This window comes from Galeopterus variegatus, unplaced genomic scaffold (genome assembly GCF_000696425.1).
Source record: "Galeopterus variegatus unplaced genomic scaffold, G_variegatus-3.0.2 Scaffold555, whole genome shotgun sequence".
Taxonomy (NCBI): Eukaryota; Metazoa; Chordata; class Mammalia; order Dermoptera; family Cynocephalidae; genus Galeopterus; species Galeopterus variegatus.
The window spans coordinates 290561-303586 of NW_007726666.1; the positions used below are offsets into that span (position 1 = coordinate 290561).

The window sequence follows — 13026 nt, forward strand, 5'->3', positions numbered from 1 at the left end:
CAACCCTCAGTGTCGCGCCCGTACCGGACCGGGACCGGCAACGGGATCACAACCCTCAGTGCTGCGCCCGCACCTCACTCAGCCAGTGAGCGGGAACCGGTCTGTATGTGGGATCCGAACCCTCGACGGGAGCGCCGCCGTGCTCCCAAGCGGCGCACTGTAGCAGTGCACCACCGGGCCGGCCCCGGTGTGTCTGTTTTTATGCCAGTACCATGCTGTTTTGGTTACTATAGATTTGTAATATAGTTTGAAGTTAAGAAGTGTAATGCCTCTGGCTTTACATTTTTTCTCAGGGTAAAACAGATTGAATTTAAAGCAAGTTGAATTCAAAGCAGATTCAAGGGCAGGGGAAATAGATTCCACCTCTTCATGGGAGGATCCACAATATATTATAGCTATGTCTGAGCACTTACCACATTCTTTCTGACCAGACTGAACTTTATAAAGTCATATTTGTTCATTTTAAATTGGCAGTGGCTTGACCTATTTGGTCAATATGTTTCTCTCCTTTTTACTATTTTTTACTAGTAGAGTGCATGTCCCTGTATAATCAAGTATTGGTCTTAGTGGAGCACACACTGTGAGTGTTTTGTTGATGACAAATGTATAATAATAATTAGAATAGTTTAGCAAGACAAACTTCTGGGGCAGTCCCATAGAAGTTGAGAAAGTGCACCCAAGGGGAGGACATCTCAGAGGATTAAAAATAATTTTAGGGCCGGCCTGGTGGCGCACTGCTGTAGTGCGCCGCTTGGGAAGCGCGGTGGCGCTCCCGCCGAGGGTTCGGATCCCACATACAGACCGGCTGCTCACTGGCCGAGCGAGGGGCGGGAGCAACACCGAGGGTTGCGATCCCGTGGCCAGTCCCGGTCCGGTACGGGCGCGACACTGAGGGTTGTGATCCGTTGCCGGTCACGAAAAAAAGACAAAAAGGAAAAAAAATAAATAAAAATAATTTTAAAACCAAAGATATCTAGAGAGGATGAAAGGAGGAGGGAGGCAGAGAGTTTAAAGTGCGCGCCTTCAGCAGTGCGCAGAGAACAGGACAACTAATACATTGCCAAAGTGTTGCTATAGCCAGAAGATTTAGTAGAGTCCTGGGTCTTGTCAAGAAAAGTATTAGAAACAATACTGAAAAGATTATTCTAGTCTTGTATAAAACCTTGTTATCCTGAACCCCAAATTATCAACCAGCCTCAATGAAGACAAATTTTCAGGAAAAAGGCATTAAACTGTTCAAGGGAAAAACTAATGGGAAGGGTAAAGAAAGGAGAAGATTCTCATATGAATACAGACTAAAGATGGTCAGCTCTTCTGTCTCTAAAGGTTTGAGTCAGGGAAAGCCTTTATTACCCAAGTTTGTGAAGCGGAAGCTTGGGACAAATGGAACAAGGTTCCACTTCATCTTATAGGTAGCAGTGTTCTGGGAGCCAAGATTTTAAGAGGTGGTGATGGTAACCTGAAAAACAGACAAGCAACCAGGTTTTAGGTAGATTCCTTTGTAATGAGTTATGAAGGAGACCCCTGGCATGTTTTTGGCCATCCCTAGCCTTCTCTTGTTCTATGAAGTACCCTCTGGAGCAACATTCTGAGGGAGAATTCTGCCTGTGGTCTGACTCAGACTGGAAGAACCAAAACTCGAGAGTCATGGGCTTAATTCTCCAAGCCTGTAATTTCTTCCCCATTTTTCTCCCTACATTGGGTAATTTAGCCATCATCTCACGTCAACCAAAGAGACCATTGGTGTGGGGAAATGAGGAGCAAAACTGACACATTTTGGCATTGCTGCTTCTTAGCAGCTCAGATAAAAGGGTTTGGATTTGGACAAAGGGAGGTGGTATGTGGTGGGGTGGGGAGGTAGGGGGAGGCTCAAGCTATTTTCATTAAGATGCATGGCAATTGAGGTTGTATTTTGATCCCCACAGCCTGCTGTGTGTGATGGTGAGGGAGTGTGGTATGGAGCAGTGGTTCTTAATCATTTCGGGTCACAGATCCCTTTGCAAATGTAATGAAAAGTCTTGACCCTGTTTTAAAAAATGTGGTTCTTAATCATTTCGGGTCACAGATCCCTTTGCAAATGTAATGAAAAGTCTTGACCCTGTTTTAAAAAATGTACATATGCACACACCCACATTCTGTATATAATTTCTGGGGTACCAGAACCCTTTGCAGCCCATCAATGGATCCCAGGGTAAGAACCCATGGTAGACAGCAATCCTAGATTTGGAATCTCTAGACCTAGATATTGGTCCTAGTCCTGCTTCTGTCAAGTTGTGTGATCTGTACTGGGCTGTTTAATCTCTCCGAACTGAGTTTTCTCAAAAAATAAGGGAAAGGGGTTTCCTAAGGCCCTTTCCAGCACCAATATTCTATGATGGCAGTGAGAAGAAAATATAGCATGTAGGAGGAGGATTACTTAGGTCCTCTTCTTGATTATTTTTTGACTTAAAGATTGAGAAAGGTTTCTAATTATTGCTTGACTAGATAAAAGGTGTAATCAAAATATGATACTAAATTGGTGTGTTTTTCTTAGACTATGAAATTCAGAGGCAAATCGATGAACTTGAGAATGGAGGTGAAATTCTGAATGAAACTCGCTCGTTTGATTACAAGCTGGGGTGAGTCTGCATTGATAAGCACCATGACCATAGCCAGGTGGGGCTCAGGAGTTCTGGGCTCAGCCACAGACCAGTCCTGTGACCTTGAAGATGATATTTAGCTTCTCTGCACTTCTGTTTCCTCATTAGTAAAAGTAGAAAAATACTGTACCCTACAGGGATGTAATATGCCCTGTAGGGCTGTTAAGAGCTTTAAACTAACCCAGATTGTACCTAAGTGTGGGGTCTTAGGTTCTGGCCCCTCCATTGCTTCCAGAATTTCCATTTCCTTAAATAATCTATCCAATCTCTACCAGCTTAAGCTAGAAGTAGAAGAGAGATAAGACCTGGCTGTAAAAATATCTTTTTTTCTTTGTTTGTTTAGATAACTTTGACCCTAATTTTCTAACTCAGAATTTTGAGAATTTCATATGTTAAGCAGAATACTGAAAAAAGCTCAAAAGCCTAGAGTTTGAGCTGGCCAGAAGCTGGAAACATTGAGGCAATTTCTTTTCTTTTTTCGAAATTATCATTCTAAACATTTCTCTTTCCTTTGTTGTTATTTTTTAATGTATTCACATGAGTGTCTCCTATGAGAGGCTAAAGAGCTTGAATTTGCCTGTTTCCCTTATTGATAGGGGAAACCCTGTCCCTGCCTATAGGCTAGCCAATGCTGCATGCAGTGTTTGTTTAATGTTTTCTTATTTAACTTTGACAGGTGCACCATGCCAATGAGAGACAAAGAAGGAAAACAGGACTACAGGTGATTATCCTTCATGTCAAACTGCCATTACATATTTGGGTGTTGAGGCATATTTCAGATCCATTTAAAGATCAGCATAATGATCCTGGATAGTTTTTAGGAACCAGTTTTTTGTTATTGTTATTTTCACATGATGGAAAATCTAGACTTTCTGTTTTATGTGTATACTGAGAGAAGTATACACATAAATCTTTCTTGATTTGGCGACCTCAGAGTACCTTGTTTGATGGGATTCAACTGTTAGAAGACACTTGTTGACTCACTTCTATGTCAAAGTTGTCATAGTTGAGCTAAGACTTGGATGGTGGTGAGGTCGGGGCCTAGCCTGTTCTTATTTTCACATTCAGTAACAAATTGAGTAATACACTGAAGTTCCTTGAGAAGAAACGAAAAAAGAGATGTATATACAAGGGTGCTTCAAACAGTTCATGGAAATATTCATATTATCTTTCAATTCTGTTTTTCCAGAAACTGTTTGAAGTACCCTCATATTAATGGCAATTCCCTTCAAACTTCAGGTCATGTTATTTCATTGATAAATAAATTAAACAAGTTGGACTTAATATGAGGCCCACAAATAATGCAAATAATAAGGATAGGCTTAAGATAAATTGAACCTTTTATTTTTTCACATTGAGTTTAGCAGATTGACAGGATTGTACTTTTAAGCAGCAAAGTTGTTGAGATTCGTCCACCTTTCCTTTGTGAAGTGCAGTAAGATACAAATGTAGCTTTGCTGTCAGTAAGGATCAAGTGTAGTATCCTTATGTGGGAAAGAAGAAACTCATAAATCCAAGGCCTCCTGTCATGTGTCTGTCAAAGTCAAGATTATTTTAATTACTGTGATCTTCCAGGTTCGGTCTGTTCTTCCCAAGAACCTTTTTTGTTTTTCATTGTTGCTCCCTGCTGTATTTATGCTACTTTCTTATTGAGCATAGATTTTGGCTTTTAACTTGTCCAGTGGCTTCAGCTTGATCCCTCAAGTTAATAGAGGGTGAGTTTCAGGAAGCCTCCCGTTGGTTTCTTCTTGCCTTCAGAAGTCAGACTAATTCATAGCAGAGATTTGGCACTGAGGTAATGGGCTGTTTGCACTTCTAATCTATTGCCTTCGAACCACCATTTGTTCTGCATTACCCTGCTTTTACATAAGCCCTTTGACAAATATGGGCTGAGAGAAAATATTAGTGCTGGAATAGAACAGAGGAAGGGACATCTTTGTTTTATAAGATTATATGCAATGGTGCAGCTTCCACACTTAAAAAAAAAAACTAATGCACTTTTATACTTTTTTTTTTTTCCTTTTTGTCTTTTTTCGTGACCGGCAACGGATCGCAACCCTCAGTGTCGCGCCCGTACCGGACCGGGACCGGCAACGGGATCGCAACCCTCGGTATTGCGCCCGCACCTCGCTCAGCCAGTGAGCGGCCAGTCTGTATGTGGGATCCAAACCCTCGGCGGGAGCGCCGCCCCACTCCCAAGCGGCGCACTGTAGCAGTGCGCCACCAGGCCGGCCCCAGTTTTTAAAGCAATTTGAGATTTATAGCAAAACTGAGTGGAAAGTACAGAGAGTTCTCATATACTGCCTTCCCACACACACACACACACACAGATTCTCCTATTATTAACATTTGTTACAGTGATGGTACCTATTGTTAACTAACGTCCACGGTTTTCATTGGGGTTCATTCAGTTTGTGTTGTACACTGTACAGGTTTTAACATATGTGTAATGACACGTATCCACCATGACAGTGTCATCCAGAGGTGTTTCACTCTCCACAACTGCCCTGTGCTCCACCTACTCATCCCTGCCTCGTTTCCCTCTAGCTTCATTTTATTTAGGCAAAATCCATTCATTTCTCCTACCTCTCAAGAAGGAAAGTTTTTTTTTTCTTTGACTTTTCATTTATTATACAAATACTGCTAAAAATTCTAAAAATTTTAAAATGGAAGAAAGTCATCTTTCTTCCTAATACGTAGATTTTTCTCACTTGCACTTGTTTTTTCCATCCTATGTCTATATGAATAGATATTTACTCATAATTATAAGTCATAGTGTGACTTCAACCCTGTGTTACTCTATTTCACTCATCACTGCTTTGTAAGCGTGAAGAGTGGCAGGTTTGGTGGTTTTGACACTTGTGCAAAGACTTGCCTGGGAAACAGAGGACTGATGTTGTAGGATATTAGAAAATATTTGCAAGTAACATGGCATCTAAACTGAAACATTCATATGAATGGTAGATTTTTTTTTTCCTCATTAATCCAAATACTCCAGATTGAGATCCCATCTCCTGTCTCTGCATAGGTTTATGCCAGAACCCAACCTGCCTCCCCTGCTCCTCTATGATGCCACGTCTCTGCCTGCAGGTACAGACTCACAGCAGGTGATCAATATTGACCAGATTCGGGAGAGGCTTCCTGAGCTCCCCAGAGTGACCCGAGAGAGGCTTATTCAACAGTATGGGATGTTGCCAGAACACGGCTTTGCTTTACTGGTAGGTATTGATTGGATGCTAAAATGAACCGAAACTCGGCAGGTTGTGTTGTGCTCTACAGAGACCCCTCCACACACAGTTGGCTGCTGTGGGCTCTGAGTAGAGCGAGCACATTTCTTCAGTTGTACTGCAGATGCCTTTGATAAGAATGAGGCATAGTAACCTCTGCTCACTACCCTTTATGGTAAATCCTCCTTATAAAACCAGAAGATGAAACAGAATCTCATGTTAGTCATTTCTTCTTTGTAGAAATGAACAGCTGTTCACGGCAACCATACAGACTTCTTGAAGACAGTCCGAATGTTATGGATGAGTGGTGTTTTCCCATGTGTCTAGAGGACAAAAAAAAAAAAAATCAGTGTATAGGATTTCTAGATGTCTAGTAGTATTGAACCATGACAGGGTCCAGAAGGATGTTAGGTTCTCAAAAGCCAGCCTTTCTTCTTTGTAGAAATGAACAGCTGTTCACGGCAACCATACAGACTTCTTGAAGACAGTCTGAATGTTATGGATGAGTGGTGTTTTCCCATGTGTCTAGAGGACAAAAAAAAAAATCAATGTATAGGATTTCTAGATGTCTAGTAGTATTGAACCATGACAGGGTCCAGAAGGATGTTAGGTTCTCAAAAGCCAGCCAGTTGTTTTACCAATTGCAGAAGAAAACATTTATTCCACACAAAATGCTGAAAACTCTGACTAAAAGTCTCAGTCCTTTGAGGCTTGAGGATGCATCTAAAGGGGCCGTTACAGAATCTGACACCGTTGAGATCTGCTTAGGGATTTTCTATCTTTTTCAAGGTTACTTGGGGCTTTGTGGTTTTCTTTGTCATGGCAACAGCAAAGCCATCAGCGATTGTGGCATTTTGTCACAGTTGTCATCTTCTTGTCTGTTGGGAGGAAGTGGAAAGTTTTGCTGCTCATCTTTCAGGGAGTAGGTACAAGCAACTATGTTTTAGAGCAGTAGAATCTGTGGAAACTCTGGGTTTTTGCCTTTTAAATGACCAATATTAACTATATAGGGATGTTAGAATATACATATTTGTATGTGTATTTATACATATCAGTAACAGCGACCTAGCAGTTTATTGTACAAAACAGGCAATCAAATGTTTGTGAATGAATGATTCTCTTTTTATCATTTATAAACACCAGCTACTTTGAGAAGTATCCAGAGAGTCTTAAGTGAAAACTCCTCTTTTACTACCGAAAATGCTTAGGCATGATGAGTTATTTTCTAATACTCTAGGCAGAATTGATTACTGCCTACTATGGACTGCTCTTCTATCTTATTTATACTTAATAACTATCTTATTTATATAATTGCCTCTGTGGCAATTATATGGCTGTATTTTAATTATTTATTAGCCTATTTTGTTCAGCATCTTGAAGGCTAGGACTGGTTCATCTTCACTGTTACTCAGCTCACATTAGTACACCAACAGGGCTTAATGCCAAATCTTTGACTGTATGAGTCAGTCAGTCATCATCCCATATAGAACACCTTATGGACCAAATTAAGGCTGTTGAGGCAGAAATAATTCCATAAAGGTTTACTGAAAGCCAAGCTTGAGGATCGACCCAGGAAACACAAGCCAACTGAGTTGGAAAGTGCTCTGAAGTCTGCTACAAGCAAAGGCATTTTATAAGGAAGTTTCAAAGTGAGGTTTCAAAAGGGAGGGGGAAAACTCCAAGTACAGTTGTCCTTTTCTCATGGAACACAAGACCCACAATCATTGATTACTGATTACAACATGGAAACCAAAAGTATCTCCATGCAGCCTGAAGCAGAAGCTTCATGCTTCAACTATTCTTAACAATATCTAGATGGCTTATTCAGAACTGGCAGGCTATACATTAATAATAAATCAGCAGTTAAGATGTCAACGTGGAGTTCATGAAACTTATCCCAAGGCAGTGAGTTATGGAAAACCTGCCTCATTTTGATTATTTCCTTCATCAACCTCTTAACCTGAAACCTCTTTACAACTTGGGTATTTTTCCTAGGTTGATGTAACAAAACTGAGTTTCGGTTGTATGCATTTTCCCTTGACCACTTGAATTTCCATCCCACTTAGAATAAATACCAAACTCCAGACCTGCATTTTTTTTTACTATTTACCAAATTCTGTAGAGGATGAGAGGACAAGGACCAAGGCTGCTTAGCCTCAAAGACATCAATTACCTTCTCCATTCGGCATCTGACAAGTTGGACAAAAGACAAACCTTTGAATTAATGTACAATGAGCCAAGGCTTCCCGGCTGTTTCTTTGCTCAAAACTGTGATTTCAGAGAAGAATCTGGTAAATACAACTTAAAAATTCCTTTTTTATATCAGCTTTCTCCCTAAGAGAAGTGAAAGGACCTTTTGGAATATCTTCTCAAGAATACCGCTATTTCTGTTCTAGCCAGTATCTGAAGATATATGCCGCCTTCAGAGAGCATCTCTATAGGATTGTTCACTGGCCTCCGATGAGCATGTGACGGGCACAGTGTCTGCCTCACCTCGTTGAACATAGGCTTGGTGAGGGCAGGAGCATTTCTGCAGACGAGTTTGTGTCCCAGCCTTCATTCATGTGTCCTTTATGGTGCCAAACCTAGTAGGCCTTGAATAAATGTTTGCTAAGGGTGGCAAATGAATGAGTCCATGTGTTAATAGTTTAAGGCCTTGTTTAGCAAAACCCAGATTAGTTCAGCACTTTTATTAGCACGTCCTATGTAGCAGGTACAAAGATTTTTTTTTTTTTTTTTTTTTTGCCTTCCAAGAGTTTATGTATGTATATACATGACACTACAGCTAACCAGCCCGAGGGCAGATTGCATTAGGTAGGTGTATAATGTAGGATGGGAGCCCAGAGGAGGTAGTGATGAACTTGATTAGGACAAAAAGGGAAAACTTCAAGAAGGATGGGATTTTGTAGCCATTTTTTAATGGGCTTAAAATTTTTTATTTCTTAAAAATGTCCTTATTTTTATAGCTTGCAGATAACGTATTAGGTAATTCATTTTTTTTATAAAGGGGGGCTAGTACTTGAAATCTCCAAGATAAGTGAGAATAGAATGAGAAAAGAAGGATGGGATTTTGTAGCCATTTTTTAATGGGCTTAAAATTTTTTATTTCTTAAAAATTTCCTTATTTTTATAGCTTGCAGATAACGTATTAGGTAATTCATTTTTTTTTATAAAGGGGGGCTAGTACTTGAAATCTCCAAGATAAGTGAGAATAGAATGAGAAAGAAGTGGAAAGAGAGATTCAGACAAATTGTTTCCCTGAAATTAGGCAGCCTGAGCCCTTTATGACTTTGTAATCATTGGAAGCTGAGTTACTCATAACATTCCCGAAAATGATATGTTTGTGTTTTTCCTGCCTTCATCAGAAACACAACAGATTGCTGAGAAGGGCAGATGCACAAATCTAATGAACCATCTTTCAATTTAAAGAGTGCCCAGGAGTATTCATTAAATAAATAGCAGTGGTGGAGGTGTGCTTTGCAGAGCTTCAACTCCATGCTCCATGTCTTTGGATTGTTTATTAAATTAAGCATTATGCAATATCCACCCCCACACACATGCCTTACCCACAAATAATAAAAAACTTCAGAATTTAACTCTAGTCTTTAATTTATCCTGTCATTTTACAGTGCAGTTAGCACTGCATTATTTATTGTTAACATTATCTTTGATATTTACAGAACTCTAATATTATACCTTAGCACATATAATACCTGGCATACAGTGGGCACTCGGTGACTGAATGGACGGATGAATGAATGAATGGAATACTATTATAGTACACGTGAAAATCCTCAGAGAAAGGACAGACACTAGATTCCAGATCTCACCTTGGACACATAGGACCTGGGAGGGCTCTGCAAGGATAATCAGAGCTGTTAACCTCCCCAGCTGAAAGAGGAGGGGAGTTATCCATTTACCCTGAAGATGACAGACACAGCAGAATCTTCATTGAATCTAAAAAAACTGAATACAAGTGTTGACACCAAGCAACATGCTAACATGGTTTGAGAGCCATGTGAGGCAAAATTTTAGAAAAATCCAGCATGGCACCAGGGAGACTATGGGGAAATGATTGTGAGCTCCCGAATCAGCAACCTGTGCTGCCATATGTGTGTCTGTCTTTGTATTCTACAACTTCATTTTCTCCAGCTGGTTCTTCCCCATTTAAAGTCATAATCCTTTGTTTCTGACATCATAGAAAAGGTTAAGGAGTCTCCAAGGGACAAAGAAACAGAAAAGATGTCATGACTACAGTTGGTTGTCAAATGGATTTGTATTTCAAGAATTTTACCTTAAGTTTCTAGTAAGCTAGAATGTCCTGGTTTGCTTTCTAGATGAATTGCCTATAATATAAATTTCCATGATAAATATCTGTATGTCCCATATGTAGTACTCCTTTAAAGCTAATAGACTGAAATAGTATCTGAAGCCATACTGAGTCAGTTTAGACTGCCCAAACTTATGGAGGTGCAAACTACTCATCCTCTAACTACCGCTGAAGGAAAATCCATTTGGTCAATATCATCGCACACCATATTTCAGCTCCATGCAATTTTCAAAATTGATTTTATTCTTTCTTTTATAAATTGCATTCAGTGCTTGCCAGCTTAAGGGTGCTTTTACAGTTACTCTATGCACTGGAAAAACAACCAATATTTTGTTCAGGTAAAGTTGAATAAAAAGATGCATCTTCTAACTCTTCCCCTGCCAACCCAGCAGTTCATTTCTTTCAGATGCAAGTGACGAGGTACTTTCAGAGGTGAGGATGCTCTGGACTCAGAGCCATTTGAGACCCTCAGGAACCTGCCCACTGGGGAGAAAGTGCAGAGAGGAGTGAAGTCCTAATGCCCAGCCTTGGGGACCCACTGGGGATTCCATCCCCACCCCATCCTGAAGCCTGATTTCCTATTTGTGGAATAGTTTCCTTTTTAAGACAAATAAAATATATTGTTTCAGGTTTCACGAAGATCTTAGAGGAGAAGAGCAAAGCCACACTGCCGTAAACTGAATAGTTTCCTTTTTAAGACAAATAAAATATATTGTTTCAGGTTTCACGAAGATCTTAGAGGAGAAGAGCAAAGCCACACTGCCGTAAACTGCAAAGCCACACTGCCGTAAACTGCAAAGCCACACTGCCGTAAACTTTGCCGCTGTTTTTAAGCTCCAGCCAGAAAGCTCCTATTAAGCAACACAGGTTCTCTCACTGTTGGGGCTATTTGATAGTGGTGGTTTTAGGCACTCTGAAATGTGACTATAATCAGAATTGATTTCTTGACAACATACTTCTTGTGTCCCATTCTTGCAGAGACAGTCTTTTGACTTTGCCAGTTGCTATCAGATTTATTACCTGAATTATTTGGATTTTGATTATCCAAGGGAAATTTTTATTCCCAAATTGGTTTCCCTCAACATCTGTCCTGGATTTAATGCATCTCAGAGAATGCAAACTCATTTTCACATTAGTCTAAACACTCCCTGAACAGAACTGGTGTACTGAGTTGAGCTCAAGATATGTATATTCCTTGGCTTTGCTGGGAACGTAGCACAAGTTAAATTTTGGGGACCAAAGTTTTGCTCAGATTTGAGGGGCTATCAAACCCTGCTGGGAACATGACCCAGGGGTGGAAATTGTGGGGACCAAAGTAGGACCATAGACTTCTAGTTGTGTGTTCCCTGGGACAGACTAGAGCTCATGCCCTTGGTATTTGTGGGTCAATTTCAGATCTTCTACAGATCCCCATATTCTTGCAAGTGGCACTGATGATTCAGGATTATTCTGGCTTTACCCGACATACTCAAGTGGAGATTCACATTTTGTACACCAGCCTTACGCTACCAATTAACTCCCTTTTGTGTTTCCCCACTGGGGGGTCCTCTCTCGTTGAGTAATTTTTCTGCTCACAGGAGCACTTGCTGAAAGATTTTCACTGCCTCTGGTTTGCATGAAAAGCACAGGGAGGGCTCATTCACATCACAGACCTGAGCCACGGGCCCACTGAGCATTCTGCTTCCTGGCCTATGACTATCACTCTCTGGGGCATCTTGACTTCATTTCCATCTCCAGCACTAGCATTTGGTATTGTTTTCAGGGCCATTTTTTACACAGTTGTAGGGTTTGAGTTTTGTTTTTATCATTTTGTAAGAATGACCAAATTTACAGGAATAACGGAACAACAGAGCTCCCACTGAAATGCAGATGATGGGCCTCTTACACTGCCCAAACGCTCAGCACCCCTTCCACACAGGATGGATGCAATTCCAGTTTGTGTGTCTGCAGAATGGCGTGTTATGACATGTGAGCGCTTTGCCCAGTTGAAACCACCGTTGTTGAGTGTGCAGAGGCAGGGCCTCCCATACAGTTAGCTGCTCTCATCACAGGCATGACCTGCCCAGTTAGGCATAAGCTTGCCACTTGACTCTCCCATATTAGAGAATTAGGATGCAATAAAATAAAATATAGTATGCTTAATACCAGAACTCGCTGGGCTTTGTCTTCTTATGTTAGAAGGTCCTCCAGAATTGTGCAGTCTCTGAGTCTAGGTGTGCTCACAGCAACTTCTCTGAGGTTGTGGGTATGCTGCAGAAGAGAGGCACAGGGGAGCTCTGGCCACCCTCCCAGCCCCTGGAGCCCAGTGTGGCACAGGCAGTGGGTGTGCCACTCTCTTCCCTCGTCTGGTAGCAGGTGTGTGTCATGCCACAGCCGAGTGCCACATGGCCTGGGTGTACATTGGCAAAGGCAGAAAGTGAACTTGCCATTTTCTCCTTCTAATTTTTAAGTTCATTGTTGAGGGCACTTGCAACATTTTTAATATGTTAAGAACCTTTGAACAGCTGGCAGCTATCAAATATAATAATGGAAGTGGCTGGAAAGAGCTTTCTTTTGATAAGCTAATTGCATTACATTGTGCCTGGCACTGGTAGGTGCTGAGTTTCAGTCCCTAGGAAGACGGGACCATGACCTTTCCTTCATCAAAGGCAGTGTCACACAGAGGTTAAAAGCCCAGACTGCAGAGGTTTGATTCTAGCTCTACTGCTGTCTTGCTGTGTGACCTCCAGCAAGTTCATGCCTCAGTGTCTTCAACTGTAAAAGAGAGTTCTGATAGAACTTAGCTTACAGGACCGTTGTTGGAATTAAAGGAGTTAATGTAGAGAAAGCA

General features: G+C 41.0%; 1 protein-coding gene across 3 annotated transcripts in view; it reads left to right on the forward strand.

Annotated features, from left to right (window-relative positions):
• Nucleotides 1-13026, forward strand: part of PET112 (PET112 homolog (yeast)) — an 82178-nt gene that overhangs the window by 47349 nt on the left and 21803 nt on the right. The window contains exons 7-11 of one of the 3 annotated variants that reach the window (XM_008570013.1): nucleotides 2534-2618; nucleotides 3316-3360; nucleotides 5668-5857; nucleotides 7989-8157; nucleotides 8263-8293. In XM_008570013.1, the coding sequence (XP_008568235.1) occupies nucleotides 2534-2618; nucleotides 3316-3360; nucleotides 5668-5857; nucleotides 7989-8157; nucleotides 8263-8273 (500 nt within the window). In that variant the 3' untranslated portion in view covers nucleotides 8274-8293. Of the gene's footprint in view, nucleotides 1-2533; nucleotides 2619-3315; nucleotides 3361-5667; nucleotides 5858-7988; nucleotides 8408-13026 lie in introns of those variants that run through there. The other 2 variants (XM_008570012.1, XM_008570011.1) reach the window with 2 other exon arrangements.